This window comes from Squalius cephalus (genome assembly GCF_949319135.1).
Source record: "Squalius cephalus genome assembly, chromosome: 12".
Classification (NCBI taxonomy): Eukaryota; Metazoa; Chordata; class Actinopteri; order Cypriniformes; family Leuciscidae; genus Squalius; species Squalius cephalus.
The window spans coordinates 13,072,955-13,092,678 of NC_137133.1; the positions used below are offsets into that span (position 1 = coordinate 13,072,955).

The window sequence follows — 19,724 nt, forward strand, 5'->3', positions numbered from 1 at the left end:
TATTTAATGCAAACTTTCAAAACAACCAAACTTTTAAAGAACAATTCCACACATTTCTTGTGATGTAACTTAGTAAAAATAGAAAAAAAAATCATTTAAAGGGCTTTTTGGTGTTCTTTCTTTCTCTTTAGGCAGGAACAGAGTTTCCCTCTATCATAATTACCATATCATTCCTCAACCAGGGTGAAAGAGACACGTGATGAGGCTTTCATTTTGGGGCGTGCCAAAATATGGTTTGAGCCTTATATATTGCAAAAGAACATTGCGCATACAGTTTGAAAAGCCATTGACGACACTCTTGACATTGACAGATTTCTTTCAGTTCTCCTAGAAGATGCTCCCTCACTCTTTGTTGGCTCAGACATTGCTGCTGCTTCTCACAGCGCAGGTATGTAAAAAGAGATGGATGCAACCATTAAACACTGTTTTTTTCTTTCTTATTTATTTATTTATTTATTTGAAAAAAATGGACCAATTGAGTATGTTGTGAAAGGTTGTCAAATGCGCTGTGTGTGAATATGCTGCAGTGAAAAGCATTGTCTTAATCAGTATTTTTGGTAACACTTTATTTGTTACATGTTACATGTACTAACTATTGTAATAACAATAAATTATGCATAATTGCATACAACTAACCCTAAACCAAACCTTAACCCTGACCCTATAGTAAGTGCATGTTGTTAATTTATATTATTCAGTACTTAAATGTATACAGTAATTACATTGTAACTAATATATAATTAACACCTTAAAATAAAGTGCAAATAAAGTCTTGTTTTCCAATAAAAATATCTAAATAGTACCAAAACCAGATCAATTTACCTGAGAAGAAAAACTGCACTGTTAATGTTTAACAGAAAAGGCATAAATGCTGCTGTTAAAACCTAAATATTGTGCCAACATGAACTAACATGAACCGTGCGCTAACATGAACTAACAACGAACAGTTAACTAACATTAACAAAGGATAATAACTACTGTAACAAATGTATTGAGCATTGTTAATTAATGCATTAACTAACCTAAACTAATGGGACCATTTTTTTGTAAAATGTTACCAATATGTTTTAAAAGACAAACAATACATGTAGGCCTAAATTTATTGTCAAATATGCTTTTTAGTTTAAGTAGAAAAGTACGTAATACTGAAAATGTGTATTATATTTAACAAAGAAATTGTAAGTAAAAGGTATGAATCCATGTATACTTTAGTATACTCTATATTTATAAGGGAAAGAAGCACTATTCTGGGCTGCGTTTCCCGAAACCTTCTTAACGCTACGTCGTTCTTAAGTTACACCTTAAGCTGTACCTTATCGATAATACGTGTTTCCCGAAACGTTCTTAGTTAAGTATACCTTCTGTAAGTCATACGTTCGGAAGGTTGGTCTGGACCACTCTTAGCTTTACCTTATCACTGTTGCAGGTCTATACGCATATAATTCTGAAGTTTTAATACACCCAGACAGTGTTCAATTAGGCTATTTCAAGTGTTTTCATTCAAAGAATAAAATTGTCATTAGCCTACACTGATTGTTGTTAGTTTTTAATTATATATATATATATATATATATATATATATATATATATATATATATATATAATTAAAGAGCGCTTTTAAAGGGCAGTGAAAGCATAGGCTACTGTCAGTTAAGTAGTCCTATTCGGACACTAATTGTTTCTCATGGGCTCGTACGGTATTTTAAACATTTAAAGGGGTACAGTAAGTCGGTGATTTTAGTGCCATCCGAATCCATAATATCTGTGACAACCAGGTTCTATTCTGTCATGTTTTTGTTTGTGTTTGGACTTTGTTTTATTTCATTCAGTCTCCTTGATTCTGCCGGTGCTTATTGTGTTCAATTATCCCTAGCTTGCTTAATCATTAGTTCCCTTGTTTCAGGTGTGTTGTCTTGTTAGTTTGTATGGTCCCTCTCGTTGTTCTCATTTGCCCCTGCTGTGTCTCGTTCCCTGATCCCCTCTGTGTATTTAAAACCTGTGTGCTCTCTTGTTCCTGGTCAGTTATTGTATGTAGGTTTCGTGTGCATGTACCTGTTTCCCGTTCTGAGTTGATCCTGTTCTGAGTTGATCCTGTTCTGAGTTGATCCTGTTCTGAGTTGATCCTGTTCTGAGTGGATCCTGTTCTGAGTGGATCCTGTTCTGAGTCAATTAAAGTCTACTGCTGCATTTAGATCCGACTACGTCTCTGCTTCTACGAGAATCATGACAGAATAACTGACCACTACAAAGGATCTAGCAGGTAGTTCCCAGGACCCCATTATGCATCCTGTAGCAGAGATCATGTGTCTCCGTCAGGGGAATCGACTCATCGAGGACTACGTGACAGACTTTCTGGAACTGGCTTATCAGACTCCTCTGGATGAGGTCTGTTTGATGCTGTTTTTCCGTGGAGGACTGTCCGAGCCCCTCTACTCGTCGATGCCTGAGCCTAACGGGACTCTGATTCAGTATATCGAGTGGGCTCTTTCCATGAGCGGTTCGTCGTTTTCAGTGGGCTTAGCGGAGGAGGTACAAGTGCTTCACGTGGGCTTCATTGAACCAGTGCTTCTCACGTACTCCACCAAGTCAGCGCTTCACGTGAGTCCCATTGATTCAGCTTTACCATTGATTCAGCTTCATGAGAGGTTCGCTGAACCAACGCTGCGAGAAGATCCCGCCGAACTAGCGCTACAAATGAGTCTCGTTGAGCCAACGCTTTAAGAGGGTCCCGCTGATTCTGCCCAGTTGTCTGAGTCCAGCCCTGCCCAGTTGTCTGAGTCCAGCCCTGCCCAGTTGTCTGAGTCACCGGTGGCGCGCCTTCGCCGACGTAGGAGGAAGAAGAGGAGGACTCGCTCGGCTCGATTGGCTCCGGAGGTCCCGCCTCTGCGCCTCGCCCTGCCGGCCCCGCCTCTGCGCCTCAGCCTGCCGGCCCCGCCTCTGCGCCTCGCCCTGCCTCTTAAGCTCCGGGAGGCTTCTCTTGAGCCCGCTTACAGCCCGGAGGTTTCTTCCGTGGATTTCCCCAAGTATTTTTTTGGGGGGGGGCAGTAGGCACCCTGAGAGGGCCATGGAGTCGGTGCCTACATGGACCCTTGCACAGCTTTACACGTCTGAGCTTCCTGTGTCGCCTAAATTTCCTGTGTCGCCTGAACTTTCTATGCTGCTGGTTCCGTCCAGTTCTGTGCTTCATACGCCTTGGCCCCCTTCTGAGTCTGCTTCACCCTGGTCCCCGTCTGAGTCTGCTTCACTCTGGTTCCCGTCTGAGTTTGCGCCGACAGGGCTTCCGTTTGAGTCTGCTTCGCTCTGGTCCCCGTCCAAGGGTGTCCCGCCGTGGCCACCCGCACGACCTGCCCCGCCGTGGCCACTCGCACGACCTGCCCCGCTGTGGCCACCTGCTCCGATGTCGTCCTGGAATCCATGGTCTCTAGCTACTCTGTCTGGGACTTCAGGACGCCCGCCCCCCCCTCCCAGGTTGTCGTCTTGGTCTTGAACGGCGTGAGGTCACGCCTTCTGGAAGGGGGGAATTATGTGACAACCAGGTTCTGTTTTGTCATGTTTTTGTTTGTGTTTGGACTTTGTTTTATTTCATTCAGTCTCCTTGATTCTGCCGGTGCTTATTGTGTTAAATTATCCCTAGCTTGCTTAACCATTAGTTCCCTTGTTTCAGGTGTGTTGTCTTGTTAGTTTGTATGGTCCCTCTCGTTGTTCTCATTTGCCCCTGCTGTGTCTCGTTCCCTGATCCCCTCTGTGTATTTAAACCCTGTGTGCTCTCTTGTTCCTGGTCAGTTATTGTATGTAGGTTTCGTGTGCATGTACCTGTTTCCCGTTCTGAGTTGATCCTGTTCTGAGTTTATCCTGTTCTGAGTCAATTAAAGTCTACTGCTGCATTTAGATCCGACTACGTCTCTGCTTCTACGAGAATCATGACAATATCAGTGTTTTTTCTCACCCAACCCGTGAAAAAATCCCTGGCCAAATTAGTACCAACTGTTTTTTGACAAACAGGTCGTGTGGTCATTTAATTGCCGTCTGAATCCACATCTCTGAGTTTACAAGAAGAGATTCAAAATCCACAGTTTAAATTCTTTTTGATCACTGCCGAGCACCGTACGTAAGATTATTATTATTTTTATTTATTTATTTATTTATTTATTGATATTCATCTATTTTTTTTATTATTATTTTTATTGCATAACACATTTGTTACAATTTGCCGAAAAAAGAAATTTTATCTTGTAATACAAAAATCATTACTGAATTGCTGGAACGTATTTACAAGAACAATATTTCATCGCAGCTCCACCTCAGTGTACAAAAACGGGAAAGAGAAGTAAGCACGTAAACATTTGAAATGGTTATTATGGCAGCAATATATGATACAATTTAAAAATGTGTAGGCTAGGCTATTACCTATAGGCTATTATAGTTTGGATTATTTTTTATAATATCCCATGAGTCAAATGCAATTTCAACTATTTCTGAAGTGCTTCTTTTATAAAGAACACCGCTTTCATAATGCAGTGAAACAGCCCCTGCACGAGATAATTGATAAGCAGCTTCCTAAGGTAAAGGTTTGGGGAACACGCCTAGAAATGGTATACTTTTAGTTAAGTTACACCTTAAGAGTCTTCGTAGCGCGCAAACGCAGCCCTATTTGCTTTTAATTGAATTACATTTAGTGATTTTGTGGCCTTTATTCAGTAACAAACTGAACCTCAAAAAGGTTGGTATATTAACATAATATAAGAATTGGTATAGAAAAATGTTCACTCTGAAATCGCTATAGTATCAGCTAGTAACATATTGAATTAAACATGAAATTTTCAAGAACTTAAATTGTCTACATATAAAACATACTCCGGTTATTTTTGTTTTATTTACAACTTAAAAAAAAAAAAAAAAAAAAAAAAAAAAAATATATATATATATATATATATATATATATATATATATATATATATATTTACAGTGCTTATACTGATACCAAATTGCTATTCCTTAATGACTGTAACATCACTGTTTTTTATGATTATGATTTTTATGTTTAAACCATATGCCAATGAGGTAAGAAAAAAAATTCAAGCACAGCTGCAAGTCACAATATCTTAATAGAAAATATGTTATAATAATAGATATAATAGAATAATAATAGAAAATATATGTTGTTTGAAGGATGTTAAGATATTTTTACTGTAAACAAGACAAAACTGCTGATTAAGAAAGTCATGCTCTTTTTTTTTTTTTTACAAAATATTAATATAGCATCGGATGTTCACTTGTAACTGTGTTGTTAACATAAAGAAGAGGTGAACCATCTCACATTTTACTTCTTGCATACACAAAGTTGCAATGCTAAAAAAAACCTGCATAACCGTTTAAGAACATAACAATTAAACCTAAAAACCAGGCCATCATAAAATAATAATAATAATAATAATAATAATAATAATAATAATAATAATAATAATTAAAAAGTGTTATGGAGCAAATATTATAGTTGTTGTTATGTGTTAAGGTTTTTTGTTTTTGTTTTTTTTTACAGATCCTGAGCACTGGAGACTGTTGGAAAGTTCCACAGAAGCAGCGTCATAAAAGGGAATGGGTTGTACCTGTTAAAAAGCTAACAGAAAATGTGGACTACAGCAATGAGCCCTATATCAGCCGGGTAGAAACACCTTACAATACAGCAAATCTCTCCACTCGTTGCATGTACTGCATATTACAATGCCGGCTTCGATAATAATATTCAGTTATTCAAGTTATAATCAAGTTATTCAGTATTCTTACTCAGTAAATAAATTTCTTTATTAAAAGATAAAACTCATACAGCCAGTTGTCAGCACTTTCCACGAAACGGGTATACCTTTAATACAATACCTTTATTTTTTAGTGGAAAATAAAACTATACAAACTAAATTATATGACCTGTTTTATTTTCCAATCATTTTAAATTAGGCTTGTTACCAAAATTTGGGACATGTCCAATTATTTTTAATTTTTGCTTACACTGTAAAAGATTATTTTCATGATTATTTTGTTATCACATTTTTTTTATCTTTTGTCAAATCAACTTAGATAATTAATGTGGTTCAGATAACATAATATTTTGAGTGTATGTTAATTAAAACAATCTCCTTCATTGTATTAACTCAAATTTTTAATTTCAGCTAACTCAAAATTTTAAGGCAACCAGGTAACTTACTTTTTTACGTTAAACCAACAATAACTTTTTACAGTGTATTTTCAAGCAATACGCATTAAATAAATTTCATACAATATTACATATTTGATGTACATATTACATAAAAATATATCTAACAATAAAAAACAGGGTTACAGTTTTGAAAATGTAGTGTAGATTAAGTTATCACTCAGGAGGGATTAGCCAACTAATGTTGGTTTGAATTTACTTTAAAACCTATTTGGTTACACTTTATTTTGATAGTCCACTTTAGACATTGTACTAACTATAACTCATATGACATATGACTATCTGAGCTGTATGATGTTTTTGACATATTACAGTTCATAGTTCAAAAATGTATTTAATAAATTATGAAAACAAGGGGTTAAAGATATTAAAAAGAAATGAAAGAAATTCTTGTTTTATAATTTTTTCTTACAGTAACAGTGTTGAAGTTTGGTGAATGCAGTCAAGTTTGTTTATAAAGTTTGTGCACTACAGTTTGTGAAAATTGAACTTTTTGGGTGAAAATGCCAAACTGATGATATGTTTTGGGTGTTACAATTTTTAGGAATCTTAAATCATGAATGATTTTAATTGTAATTGAATTGTGATTTTAAACTTCAATAACAATTAAACAATTTTAGGACCATTTACACTCATCTTTAGTAACAGTATTCTAACCTGCATTATTGCAATATGATCTTTCTCAGATGCGATCAGACATGGATGAGGAAATGCAGCTGCGCTACACTCTAAAGGGTCCAGGAGCTGACCAGCCTCCTGTTGGTCATTTCATGGTAGACGACCGCAAAGGGTTGGTTCGCCTCTTACGGCCTCTGGATCGTGAGGAGAGAGAATTCTACACCGTGAGGATAATGAACACACAATATTTAAGATACAAAGCATATATAGTACACAATCATGTATTATGCTTTAGACCGAGACTATATTGTCACAAGGGCTATCTATATCTCAGTAACTTTCAAGGTTAAAAACTGGATTTGTACTGTTGGTTTCAGATATCGAGCTCAAAAATTTTTTGGAAAACTAAATGGTAAAATAACAATATCATCAGATTTTTGCTATAGTTGTTAAAAAAGTTGCTCTTGGTTTCTGACAAATTCCAGACAGCCTTTTCAAGAAAGTTTTTTTTTTTTCATAAACAAAGTCATATCGTCATAGAAGCCTTGTTTTATTTTTATCTTGTAGCTTATTGGCACTGCATGGTTCTTTAACAACACCATAGCTGAAGATAATATTAAAGTAAACTTCGCCGTGGTGGACCAGAATGATAACTCACCAGTTTTCAACAAGCCAGAACGAAGCAGCGTTTATGAGGGGTGTCCAGTTGGTGAGCCTGCCATCTGCATTGACATTGTCAACCACTGTCTGATTTTCTGCAATTAGGGATGATCAATCCTTCACCTTAAATATATATATATATATATATATATATATATATATATATATATATATATATATATATATATATTTTTTTTTTTTATATATTTTTTTCATTCTTGTGTTTTTTCCAGGAACATTTGTAACACAAGTTGTGGCCAAAGATGCAGATAAGGAAAACACTCTTAACAGTAAAATAGCATACACCTTAATCAAACAAGAGCCAAATAATGGCCAGCTTTTCTTTGCTGTGAATAAAGACAATGGAACAATCTATGTGAGCAACCCAAAACTTGACAGAGAGGTATTTGCTTCAGTTATACTGGTATTTATATGCGTGATTATGTGTCATTTTCTTTTGCCAAAGAGTCAAGATGGATTAATTTCCTATTCTGTTAAACAGGAACACAGCTCTTATGTTCTTACGGTGCAAGCTGCTGACATGTATGGAGGTCCTCAAGGAAATTCTGCTACAGCTTCTGTAATTATAGACATCCTGGATGTTAATGACAATATTCCTACTTTGGAGAAGGATGAGGTGACTATATGCATTGGCTAATATAAATAGTCAGGAGGTCACAATTCTGACATTAAATAGTGTTGTTTTCTTCATACCCTTGTGAAAAAAGTACTTAAATGCAATGAATGTACACTTGTAGTGTACTTCAAACCTTTATAGTATATTTAAAACAAACTGTACTTGGAGATATAATATTAATACAATAAAATGCCACTTAAGCGTATCACATTCGGCACTAACTATATTTCAAAGACAATTCATAGTTCTCATGTGACACCCTTATGTACATGCACCTGGAGGGCAAAACCAGGGTTTCCTCCATTGCCTGCCAGGATTTATTTTATTTTTTTCAGGTTTGTACTAAGCACTAAAATGTTGTAAGACAGTGATATTAAAAGACCAAATTCAGCATACACCTTATCGATGATGCATACTATGTACAGGCAAGCAGATGAAACCCAGAATATAAAACACGATGCGCAGTTTCTCGTTAAGTTTTTTTTTTTTTTTTTAATGCTTAACCATCTAGCGCATTGCATTCATATTCTAAAATGTACTCCTTTTTTCTCAAAGGTATTCCTCTTAGACTTTTCATTATTAACTTTAGTATAAGAAAATGTTTAATAATAGATGGTAATGGGAAAGAGTGTGAACTGTTTTTTCTGGTTTTATAGTTTTCAGCAAGTATTGATGAGAATGTGGCACCCATTGAGGTTTTAAGGATCCAGGCACTGGATATGGATGAAGATAGGACAGATAATTGGTTGGCCGTTTTTGAAATAGTCTCTGGAAACGAGGATGGACGTTTCACTATTGAAACTGATCCGAGGACAAATATGGGTGTTTTGTACCTGAACAAGGTCAGTGCTTATTTTGTACACAGTTCTAAGAAGTTCATGTGACGGAACCAATGAGATTAAGGCTAAAATGTAGTAAGGGTGTGCTGTTTTAGTGTGATGTACACATCACATGTTATTTACATATATTTATTACATGGTTCGTATTGAGTAACCAAATGCATTTCTTTCGGTAGCACTTCATTTTACAGTCCTGTTCCCCATGTACATACAATGTACTTATTATAGTAATTACAATAACTAGGTACTAACCCTGAACCTACCCCTAAACTTAACCTTAACCCATGTACTTACCTTATATTAGCCAGTACTTTCTTAGGTAAGTACACGTAAGTGCACGTACTGTAAAATAAAGTGCAACCCCTTTTTTCTCTCCTTTAGCCTGTTGACTTCGAGTCAGCATCTGCTATGAACCTGAACCTAGTTGTTTCAAACAAAGCTCATCCAGGAGCACCTCTAGGGAGTGGAGCAGGAGCAGCAGGTGCAGCTGGGGCTTCTGGAGCCAGTGGACAATCTGGGGCCTCTGGAGCCAGTGGTCAATCTGGGGCTTCTGGAGCCAGTGGTCAATCTGGGGCTTCTGGAGCTAGTGGTCAATCTGGGGCTTCTGGAGCCAGTGGTCAATCTGGGGCTTCTGGAGCCAGTGGTCAATCTGGAGCTTCTGGAATCAGCGGTCATTCTTTGTTTTTTGGAGGAACTGGTAAACCGGTCTTTAGCGTGTCCAACCAAAAGCCATACTTAGTGAAGATCAGTGTGAAAAACAAACCAGAACCCCCAAAGTTCCATCCAAAGGTCAAGCCTATATCTGTATCTGAAAACACCAAAAGTTCTTATCCAAAAGTAATTGACACCTACACTGCTGTAGAAGAAGACACAGGGAAAACAGCAGAAAAAGTCAAGTGAGTGTTCTTCAAGGATTTATTGGTAAAACAACAACAAATCTGTAATCAAGATTGGTAAAATTTTTCAACAAAATTATCTGGTTAAATATGCAGTACAGTGCCTGTCCTACACTAACTTCTAGGGGCCCTAAGCACAACTTTGTGAAGGGGCCCCCATTGAAACGCGACAATGTCATTGGCTGGCGACAGCCCGAGACGTCAGTCACGTCACTGCTAGTGCGACTGTGGGTATAAGAGGGTGCCTGTTAGGGGTGTGCCCAAAGCCAAATACCTTATTCGGAAAGGCATGGATAATAGCTTCAAAATGAATAAGAAATAATTCTGCCTAATAATATTCGGCTGAGGTTGAAACAGTCAATCCTCGTGTTTGCTGGATAAACGGTAAGTCAGGGGAAAGCACGATATTATACATTAACCTCCAAAATCACCGTCCCGTCTTTACGTGTTTCTCAGAAACCAAACAAGAGTAGCCTAATAATCAGCTAAGATACATAGCCTGTACATTTTCTACTACTTGATATGTCTATTTAAATGTTTTAAACTTCGTATGATATGATAGGCTACAGTTCCCTGTCTCACTCTCTCTCTGAGAAGGCATTTATGCAGGTGTATTCTTTATAGTTTGTTCAGATTTGCATTTATAAGCTTTTTATAGAGTCAGGCTCCTCTTATTTGGGGTTGTGATTGTCCTAACATTACTCAGAGTTCCTCTGGAACTGTATTGTTTAATGCATTTAACATGCTTATTTAACATTGGTGGTGGTTGAGGAGATTCCCCCCTTCTATGTAAAGTGATTTGAGTACCCAGAAAAGCGCTATATAAATGTAACAAATTATTATTATTATTATTATTATTATTATGTATTATTACTGTTTTAATTAGAACTTTTTTAATCACGACAGGCTCCTGAGTTGGGACTCGAACTCAAGTCACCCGAAGCACAATCGCATTACACTTCAAAGCATTGCCTATATGAGGCTATTGGCTCAAACAGTTAGAAGATATTTAAATAAATGTTATAATCATAATAAAAATATTATTTAATCAGTTATACAAAGCAAATTTGTTCAGTACTACGAAGAAAACAGATAGGTTGTAAAACCACAGACATAAGGGTCTTCTCAAGTAATTGTATGAACTTCCGGGTAATGCCCCGCCTTCTTCCGGTTTTATCAGTAGACAGATACAGATACGAGTAATTATGAGATTGTTACAGATACAGATGGCTATGCTGAGCACCCCTAGTGCCTGTAATATATGTCATTAACAACGTTTGTCTGAACTCGAACCCGGACCCGTCCACATCAGAGGTGGGGGTTGTAACACGGAGGCTAAAGACCGCAGTCTCTAGCGTCAGTCGCTAAAGCGCCTCTTGAGATTAGGGGCGTGAGGATTACACACACAGCTCTCACTGGCCTACGTCTGTTACACAGGCATGGCAACGAGACACCATGGTAACATTTGTAACCTGAGACATTCCCGTTTCGAATGGGAACTCGGCACTGCGCCCTAGGACGCTATCTGGAACAAATACCCACACAGGGAATGCGTGCTCTAACAGCTAAGACTCCGTAGAACTATCTGCCGGAGTCACTATTCCCAATCTATAGGAATGCACCAAAGGCTGTAGGTTACATTATTCCATACACCCATAGCCCAAGCTGCACGCACAATGACAAGGGAAGTCCCGGCTTACATCCTTCCTGTCTTCCTTGGAGAGCTGAGTAGAAAGTCTCGGCCCACAAGCAGCTCAAGGACTTGGTATTACATATCATGAATACCTAAAGGGAATATGTCCAATGATTAATAGAATATCAATTCTGGCTTGTCACTTCTGGGGGATGTAAAGTATCCAATCTACCTCTAAAACACCACCAGGGAGGCTAGCTTTGCTAACTCAGCAGTGAAGGCCTACAACCCGTTTGCACACATCACCTAACCCATAAGGAGGCCTCCAATGAGAAGGAATTTCTAGCAGGCAATAACCTTTCACACCAGATTCTATAGACGGGGACCGGGAGTAGATACTCTGCATAAAAACCCTCTGAGCGAAGGGGAGAACTCTAGCTCAACCTCTAACTGCTGGTGAGCAGATGCCTTAGCATGAAGTCTCTCTGGAATGAGGGGAGGCCTAACTACACTGTCCACAAACAGTTCACCAAGGAGGCTCACAGAGAGCCATACACACTGGAATCGCCTGTATATACAGAGCTCTAACGAGCAGAGGCATAATGACTCTAGAAACAAGAAAAGGCCCAAATACACTCTATGCTATGACAGATCTCTCTAGGAGGCTCAGAGAGAGCCATACAATTCTAGACATTATCCAGGCAAGGCCATGGGGAGTGGAGGCCTCAGCAGGACGACTCTCTAAAATGAGCCTTACCAAGGAGGCTAACAAAGAGCCATACAACTTGATGTCGCTATCTAAGCCGAAGCTCTGGGGAGCGAAGGCTTCAGCGTGACCACTCTCTAGAATGAGAGGAGGCCTAGCTACACTCTACCCTGAAGACACCGGTAGTGATGTGTCGGGCTGTTGCCAACCAATGACATTGTCGCGTTTAGACACATGCTTCAGACACCGTTCACACAGGAGGTGTTCCCCATAGTGTCTTAGGATGCAGTGCGAGTTCCCATTTGAAAGGGAAATACATACAGCTGAAATGATTTTCCAAATGCTTGATTTACTAATGAAACTAAAACATGATAATTATAGCTTACAAAAGCTACAGTAAACAGACAAAAATACACTGATAATTATCTAATTTTAGAATAATGGGAATTGGTTTTAAAACACTTGACAGGACTCACAAGACAGCTTGCATTACTGAACAGGAATGTGTTTATTTCTTATACGTTAAACCACGCACAAAAACATTTTGATTATTAATTTATACTGGCATAAATACCAAATACCTTAATTTTAAGTGTGTCAAAATAAACTGCAAAATATAGCAGCCACACCATGTATCAAAATAAACTACTGTATTTTTGTATTTTAAAAATACTAAAAAATACTTTTACAGGGGAGCATGAAATTTCTTTGCATACCTTCCATTAATTGGCCTATTTTATCCCTTCACCATTAGACTCAGTTGATTAAGTAAGCAATGTTTGATAGCAACAGCTTTTCTCTGCCCGAGTCATGTAATAAATCTGAAATGTGCAACCAGTTAACAGATCAAATATTCACATATCCCTGTGATCGTAAAGGTTAGTTTTAAAGTAAGCAACTATTTAATGTTTAACAGTTTGCAAATGACACATAATTGTATCCTAATATAGTTAATTGGTGTTTGGTAACGAAGGGCCTACTTTGCATCAGCAACACTGACTCAATGACAAACAAGTCATTCATAAGAAGACCAGTCATTCATACTTTATTCTTATTACTGTTCGTGCACAACCGACGAACTTAACATAAGCTGAAAGTAGCAAGCTAACGTTAACTGTGAGGCTGCTGCTCGGCATAATAGTTTTCAAGAACATTATGTAAATTGGTAAACTATTTAGCTTAGGCTACTAAAACGAACACCAAAACTTAAAAATAATAGCAATTTATGCAAAAAATGTATGGGAAGCTGGCAGCCAACACGTTTCTTATCTTGACCACCTTCTTCCATATGGATACATTTTCTGTTCTGATCGCAAAAGGTCTGAGAAAACTACTGAGTAGGCACCAATCAGAGGCCGCATTTTTATGATGTCATCATGTAGACTTTTTCTTACAAAGTATTTTACAGTATTTTAAAACTACAAAAATACAAATCACTCAAGTATTTTGATACAAAATATGAAGCCATTTTCATCAATACCATCAAATACAAATTACAAAATACTATTTTATATTTGAAATATGTTTGAAATACATGTATCATAAATACTGCCCATCCCTGAGTTGACTAATATGGAACCAGGGGCCGGAGATCTGGACTGGAGTTTTTTTTTTTTTACAAATTTATTGGTTTGTCAAGACTAAATAAGAATTTAAAATGTTACAAAAATACATACCCACTTCATTCTTGGCGCATTCTCTTTTTTTCTGCTCCGGACAGATAGCTTTGTTTGGAAGCCATAGCCATATGTCAAGAAGCATATGTCATTATCTGCCACACTGCATGATGTCCAAAACAGTTATTAAATAAATATAAATGATACATTTCTACATGACTCCGCTAAAGTTGAATCCACATTTGTGTTTGTTATAAAAATATGTTTACATTATATAGTGATATGCTACTTAAATAATCTTCGAGAGAAAGGGGGCCCCCTGATGGTTTGGGGGCCCTAAGCGTAGTTTGCGAATAGGGAGGACTGGCACTGATTACACTCAATCAGTTTTGTTAAGAAGCATTATTACACCTTGGTTTTACAAAATGTGATAAACTATTCCTGTAATAAACCCCAAATGTAGCAATCAGGTAATGTTCCATGTTTGTTTATAGATATGCAAAGGCATATGACCCTGACAACTGGATTTCTATTGACGTGGACACTGCTGAGATCAAACTCAACAAGTTACCAGATCGTGAGTCTCCATATGTGGTAAATGGGACCTACTATGCCAAGATCCTCTGCATTACAAATGGTTAGTAGGAACAAAGAGTCAGTACATTATGTTGGGAACCTTTACATTAGCAGTCAAATATTTGGACACACCTACTTTTTTTTTTTTTTTATTGTTATCGACAATTTAGAGCACAGTCGTCACACTTTACACTCTGTTTAATTTCTCTCAACCAACTTCATGAAGTGTGTCCTGGGGGATTTTTAAACACTAGTATATATTAAAAGAAGATTTAAGAAGGTTAATTGCAACATGTTTTGTGTTTGTTATACATTTTAGAGCTGCAACCTCAGACGTCTACAGGGACTATAGCCTTGCAGGTGGAGGACCTGAATGATAACTGCCCCAAACTCCTTGATAATGTGCAGACTGTCTGCAGTGATACTAGAGTAGTGAATGTCACAGCAGAAGATACTGATTCATATCCCAACGGAGCTCCACTGAAGTTCAATTTGATACAAGAGAAGACAAGGGGCAAATGGAACTTGCAGAGAATAAATGGTAATACCAAACAGAACTACCAATTAATCTCTGTTTTTCGATAATAATATCTTATGAAACATATTCAGATATTCATGTAAATGTCTAATGTAATTTATAGCAACATATAAAGTAGATAATGATTTTTCTTGTTCACTTTTGAGTTGAAAGTAACCTCATAGTCAGGTCTCTAACTGTTTCTCACCTCTTCAGATGTAAGTGCTTCACTGCTCTCTAAAGGTGAATTATGGCCTGGCTTTTACGAAGTCACCATGGTGATCAGTGACATGCAAGGACTGGCCTGCCCCGATGAGCAAGTCCTCCATTTAGAAGTTTGTACCTGCTCTGAAGGCATGGTTTGTGGTGCAAAAATGGCAGCACTAAGCACTGCATCAGCCACTCTTGGAGCGCCAGGAATTAGTTTCCTGATTCTAGGATTCCTCTGTCTAATCTGTGAGCATGGTTTACTTTGTTATGGTCTACTACTGTAAATATAAAGTTTAGTTAACTATAAAGTTGACAGGCTAATCGTCTAGATCAAATTTTTTGTGGTAACATTGTAAAATAGTGTTTGTGTTTCTGTCTCTGTATTTTTAGTGTTGCTCATGGTCGTAATAAAATGTGAATGTGGGAGTTTTGGAGGTTTTATTGACATGCCATTTGAAACCAAGCAACACCTTATCTCCTATAGCACAGAGGGAAAAGGAGAAGACAAGGTAAAAAAAAAAATCCCTTCATGATGTCACACAGCTCATAATTATATTCTCAGGGAACAAGTGACAGTGTAAAACACTTTTGTATTATGTGATAATTTCTTCTGTTTCTCTTCCAGGATGTTCTTCTGATGAGCACCCCGCCAAACCTCAACAATGGATGGGGTGATAAAATAACAATATCCAAAAAACCTTCAGGAATGGTAGAAGCTGTAAACTATAAAACCCCAATGGATGACATTCATGTACAGAAATCAAACCAACTAGTCTATAAGGGTTCTAAAATGGCAGGAATGATGCAGGAGAGTGCATTTGGAGGCTTTTACTGTGATACTGACGGAGCATATACGGAAAACTCTTCCAGATGTCAAGAAGAGCATAAGGTGGATGCATTTCTAAAAGAATACTTCACGCAAGTATGTTATTATTATTATTATTATTATTATTATTATTATTATTATTATTATTATGTGTTGTATGGAGGCATTTTTTAATACATAAAGGGATAGTTTACCTAAAAATGTTTCATTTTTTCACTCTCATGTTGCTCCAAAATGTGTATGACTTTCTTTTTTCTGTGGAACACAAAAGAAGGTATGTTTAAGATTGTTTAAACTGTTTCCGTCTAATGGAAGTAAATGGAGTCCAAAAAACACTGGATCCCACTGACTTTCATTCCACAGAAGAAAAAGATTTGGAACAACATGAAGATATTTTATGAACACCTCATTCGATTACATTTAAAATGATATTTTCTTTTATTCTTTTGCAGAAATCTACGTATATGGAAAAGAGTGATTTTCCAGAGGAAGGATTGAAGAAGTATGTTTATGAGGGTGAAGGATCTGTTGCCGGTTCTGTTGACAGCTGCAGCTACAACGAGTCCAGTGATGACCTGGAGTTCTTAAACAACCTGGGTTTAAAGTTCAACACCTTGGCTGAGGTTTGTGGATTTGGACAGACTCAATCTATGTCTCAGGCTGACTCAAATGTTATTGTAAATACTGTAGAGCCAACACCAACCACAACTGCATTTACTGGAGTATCTTCCAATCACATGACCAACACTGTCCAACCCAGTCCTGTGGAGATAACTGTCAAGTCACCACTTGTCCAAACCGCACCTAGTCATGAGATGGTCGTACAGGAGCCTATGTACTACGTATTCGACCAGCCAATGCAAAGCAATGTTTTCTTGTCTGAGGATGGTGTTGGGCAAGGTTTTTACATAAATAATGGCACACCAGAAGCTGACATATTTCTGACTCAAGGTAATGGCCATGCACTTGCACATTTAGGTAGTGGACAGCAAGGCATCATTGGTGATTCTTTCTTGTACTCTCAAATTGGACCTCAAAATCCAGTCATGATTAATGAATGTTTAGGTGAAGTTAATCCTATGATAATCCAGAACCTTTCATCAACTTCAAACTTTGTAATGATGCCACAGCAACAACTAGATGGAACTGGTTCGCTGCAGATGGTTAAAGTACCTGTGGGATCGGTTGTATCAGGAGAGAGCGGGCAGGGTAGAGTAACTCTTATGGATGGTTCAGTCAATGGAAGTATGGTATTAGTCAGTGGTCTTGGTCCAAATCATCCCATGAGCCCTCAACCAATTTACCAAGTGAGTTCTCAGGAGTTGAGTGGACCAATACATATGAACCAAAGAGTAATTGATGGCTCCGTTTCCAGTGGACATATACATATGAACCAAAGAGTAATTGATGGCTCCATTTCCAGTGCACAGAATGATGGACAAGGGACAGTAACAGTTCTAGAGAGTCATGTCAATGGAGGTAATGTTTTAGTAGGAGGCTCTGGAACTCTAGTGAGCATGCCTCAAATTGCAAATGGCCAAGTAAACAGCCAGCTATTATCAAGTGCTCCTTTCTCAAGTGCTCCGAACATTGTATCAGGAGAAGGTGTAGCGAGCAGACTATTGGTTAGTGGTCCTCCCATTGCAGAGGGTCATGTCAATGGAGGTAACTTATTGGTTACAGGACCAGACCAGTATCCTGTGTCTATGAGTGCAGGTACTACAAGCCTAGTGAGCTTGCCTCACGTTTCTACTGGACAGGTAAATAACAGTCAGCTATTAGTAAGTGGTCCCTTCTCAAATGTTCAGAACATTGTATCAGGGGAAAGTGGACAGAGTAGACCATTGGTTAATGGTCTCTCTAATCTAGATAGTCCCATTCAGCGTCCACTTGCCAGGAGTCCAGAAGCACTTAGTCCTGTAGGATTGCCTCAGGTAGCAAACAGACAGTTATTCCGCTCTACAGTGTCCAGAGTTCTGACTTAATTGGTTATGACACGATCCACAAGATCCAAAGCACATGTAACAAAATGGACACCTGCATGTTTAGGAGTGATCAAATCCCAATTTGAATACCTTTAAATACCATCATTCTCACGGTGGAATTGCTCACAGAGAAACAGAGAAACTATTTTAGGCATCAGATGAATTAGAAGTACTCAATATTAAAATGACAACACGTGGTCATAAGCATTTTTGAGAATTCAACATTTTTGCAGTGTGTTTTGAACATGTTTAAAGGCCAATAATGTTAATAAATAATGTTTTACAAAGGGATAAGGTATTTTACAGAGTAGATTTTAAAGGACAGGTTAGCACTTTAGACATTTTATAAAGCAATTAATAACTTGATTAACAATAAATAATTCAATAATTTATTACGTAGCAATTTCTTATGTCTGATTATGTAGCATTTAAATGTAGTGTAAATGTTTTATTTTCATAAACTGAATAATCAAATCATTTGAATCACTGTAATATGAATATTTATGTTGATTGATGTAAAATTGTTGATTATTATTAGTCAGTCAGTTCAGACAGTGACATGATTCCATGATTTCATAGCCTAATTGCATTAAACAGAGGGGAGGAGTCAGAGTTATGTCCTATGGAAATCATACCACAGATACTATTGTATTTTTAAATAATTGTTTCTCTTGGGATTTTTGTTGGTGAAACTACGACTGTGGTTTAATAGATTGCGATAATAAACAGTTAAGTTAAGTTGTTTGCAAGATGGCCATTCATTGTTTTTAAACACAATGTTGTCTTGAGCATGTTAATAATGTATGTTATTTTTCAGTAGCTTGAAAAAACTGCCCTTAACCATGAATTCTAATCATTACTGAATATTTAATGTACATTATAACTATTCAGGTTTATTGGTATAGCACTTTTCACAATGCATATTGTTTCCTATTATGTGTGTTTTGCATTGGATATGCATTTGGAACCTGTTACCTCTATTGTTACTACTGCACCAATATAAAAGCAATGAATAAATATATATATACATATATGGCTAGAGTTATATTTTGTGATTCACACCATCTAGAGGCATGAAACTGTATTGATGTTTTTACCACACTGGTCGGGTGTTTCCTCTTGGTTTATACTTTCCCTGGGGCAGACTGCATTTTGGTGAAAGGTGTAGCACATGAACTTGTAGTGCAGGTGAATTATCAAAGTTCTTTGAAGTATTGCCAGTCTGTTTAGTGGAACCAAAACCTATTTACACTCTTAAGCTACATTCACGAGTTCCTTTGCCCATATAATCTTTAAGCTTATAAGGTTAAGCGTATTTGGCTTGTTGTCCGCAGTGGAGGGGCTCGAGGAAGCAGCTTCAACTCTAGCTTAGATATACCCCCCAGTTGGACTACTAATGCTTGGATGATGAGTATGGTAGCAAGATGTCTAAATTATGTTGGTGGAGTTGGGGAGGTGGAGGGATGCCAAAACAGCTGATGCCAGAGCAAGGTGAACGGCTGCTTATATGCTCCGGCAGTTATTTGAAAGATTAGGTGGGTTCACTCCTCCCGAAATTACGTTGTTAACTTTACTTATATAAAAGAAATAGAGCGCAAGCCATTTTCAAGCAAAACATTTCACAAAAAGTGGTTTGTCAGATTTCAAATGATAAAACAATGCTCAACACTAAAGTATTGTAACACTTTGTGATTTTTTTTTTTTTTTTTACATTTGTAAATGTTTGTAGTTAATGTGAAGAACTACACTTTTACTCTGCTATGTAAACTTGAGGAGAACTTCATCCAGCCACAAAAA

The 19,724-nt window shown here is 37.5% G+C and overlaps 1 protein-coding gene across 1 annotated transcript in view; it reads left to right on the forward strand.

Annotated features, from left to right (window-relative positions):
- LOC307168619 (uncharacterized protein) overlaps positions 1–18,951 on the forward strand; it is a 33,880-nt gene extending 14,929 nt beyond the window's left edge. The window contains exons 15-31 of the mRNA XM_079888747.1: positions 2,317–2,598; positions 2,746–3,023; positions 3,098–3,417; positions 4,498–4,562; positions 5,540–5,662; positions 6,895–7,050; positions 7,394–7,535; positions 7,720–7,889; positions 7,989–8,123; positions 8,780–8,965; positions 9,344–9,858; positions 14,308–14,450; positions 14,709–14,930; positions 15,123–15,362; positions 15,507–15,625; positions 15,742–16,038; positions 16,395–18,951. Of these exons, the coding sequence (XP_079744873.1) occupies positions 2,317–2,598; positions 2,746–3,023; positions 3,098–3,417; positions 4,498–4,562; positions 5,540–5,662; positions 6,895–7,050; positions 7,394–7,535; positions 7,720–7,889; positions 7,989–8,123; positions 8,780–8,965; positions 9,344–9,858; positions 14,308–14,450; positions 14,709–14,930; positions 15,123–15,362; positions 15,507–15,625; positions 15,742–16,038; positions 16,395–17,927 (4,926 nt within the window). The 3' untranslated portion in view covers positions 17,928–18,951. The remainder of the gene's footprint in view (positions 1–2,316; positions 2,599–2,745; positions 3,024–3,097; positions 3,418–4,497; positions 4,563–5,539; positions 5,663–6,894; positions 7,051–7,393; positions 7,536–7,719; positions 7,890–7,988; positions 8,124–8,779; positions 8,966–9,343; positions 9,859–14,307; positions 14,451–14,708; positions 14,931–15,122; positions 15,363–15,506; positions 15,626–15,741; positions 16,039–16,394) is intronic.
- The last annotated feature ends 773 nt before the right edge of the window (positions 18,952–19,724 follow it).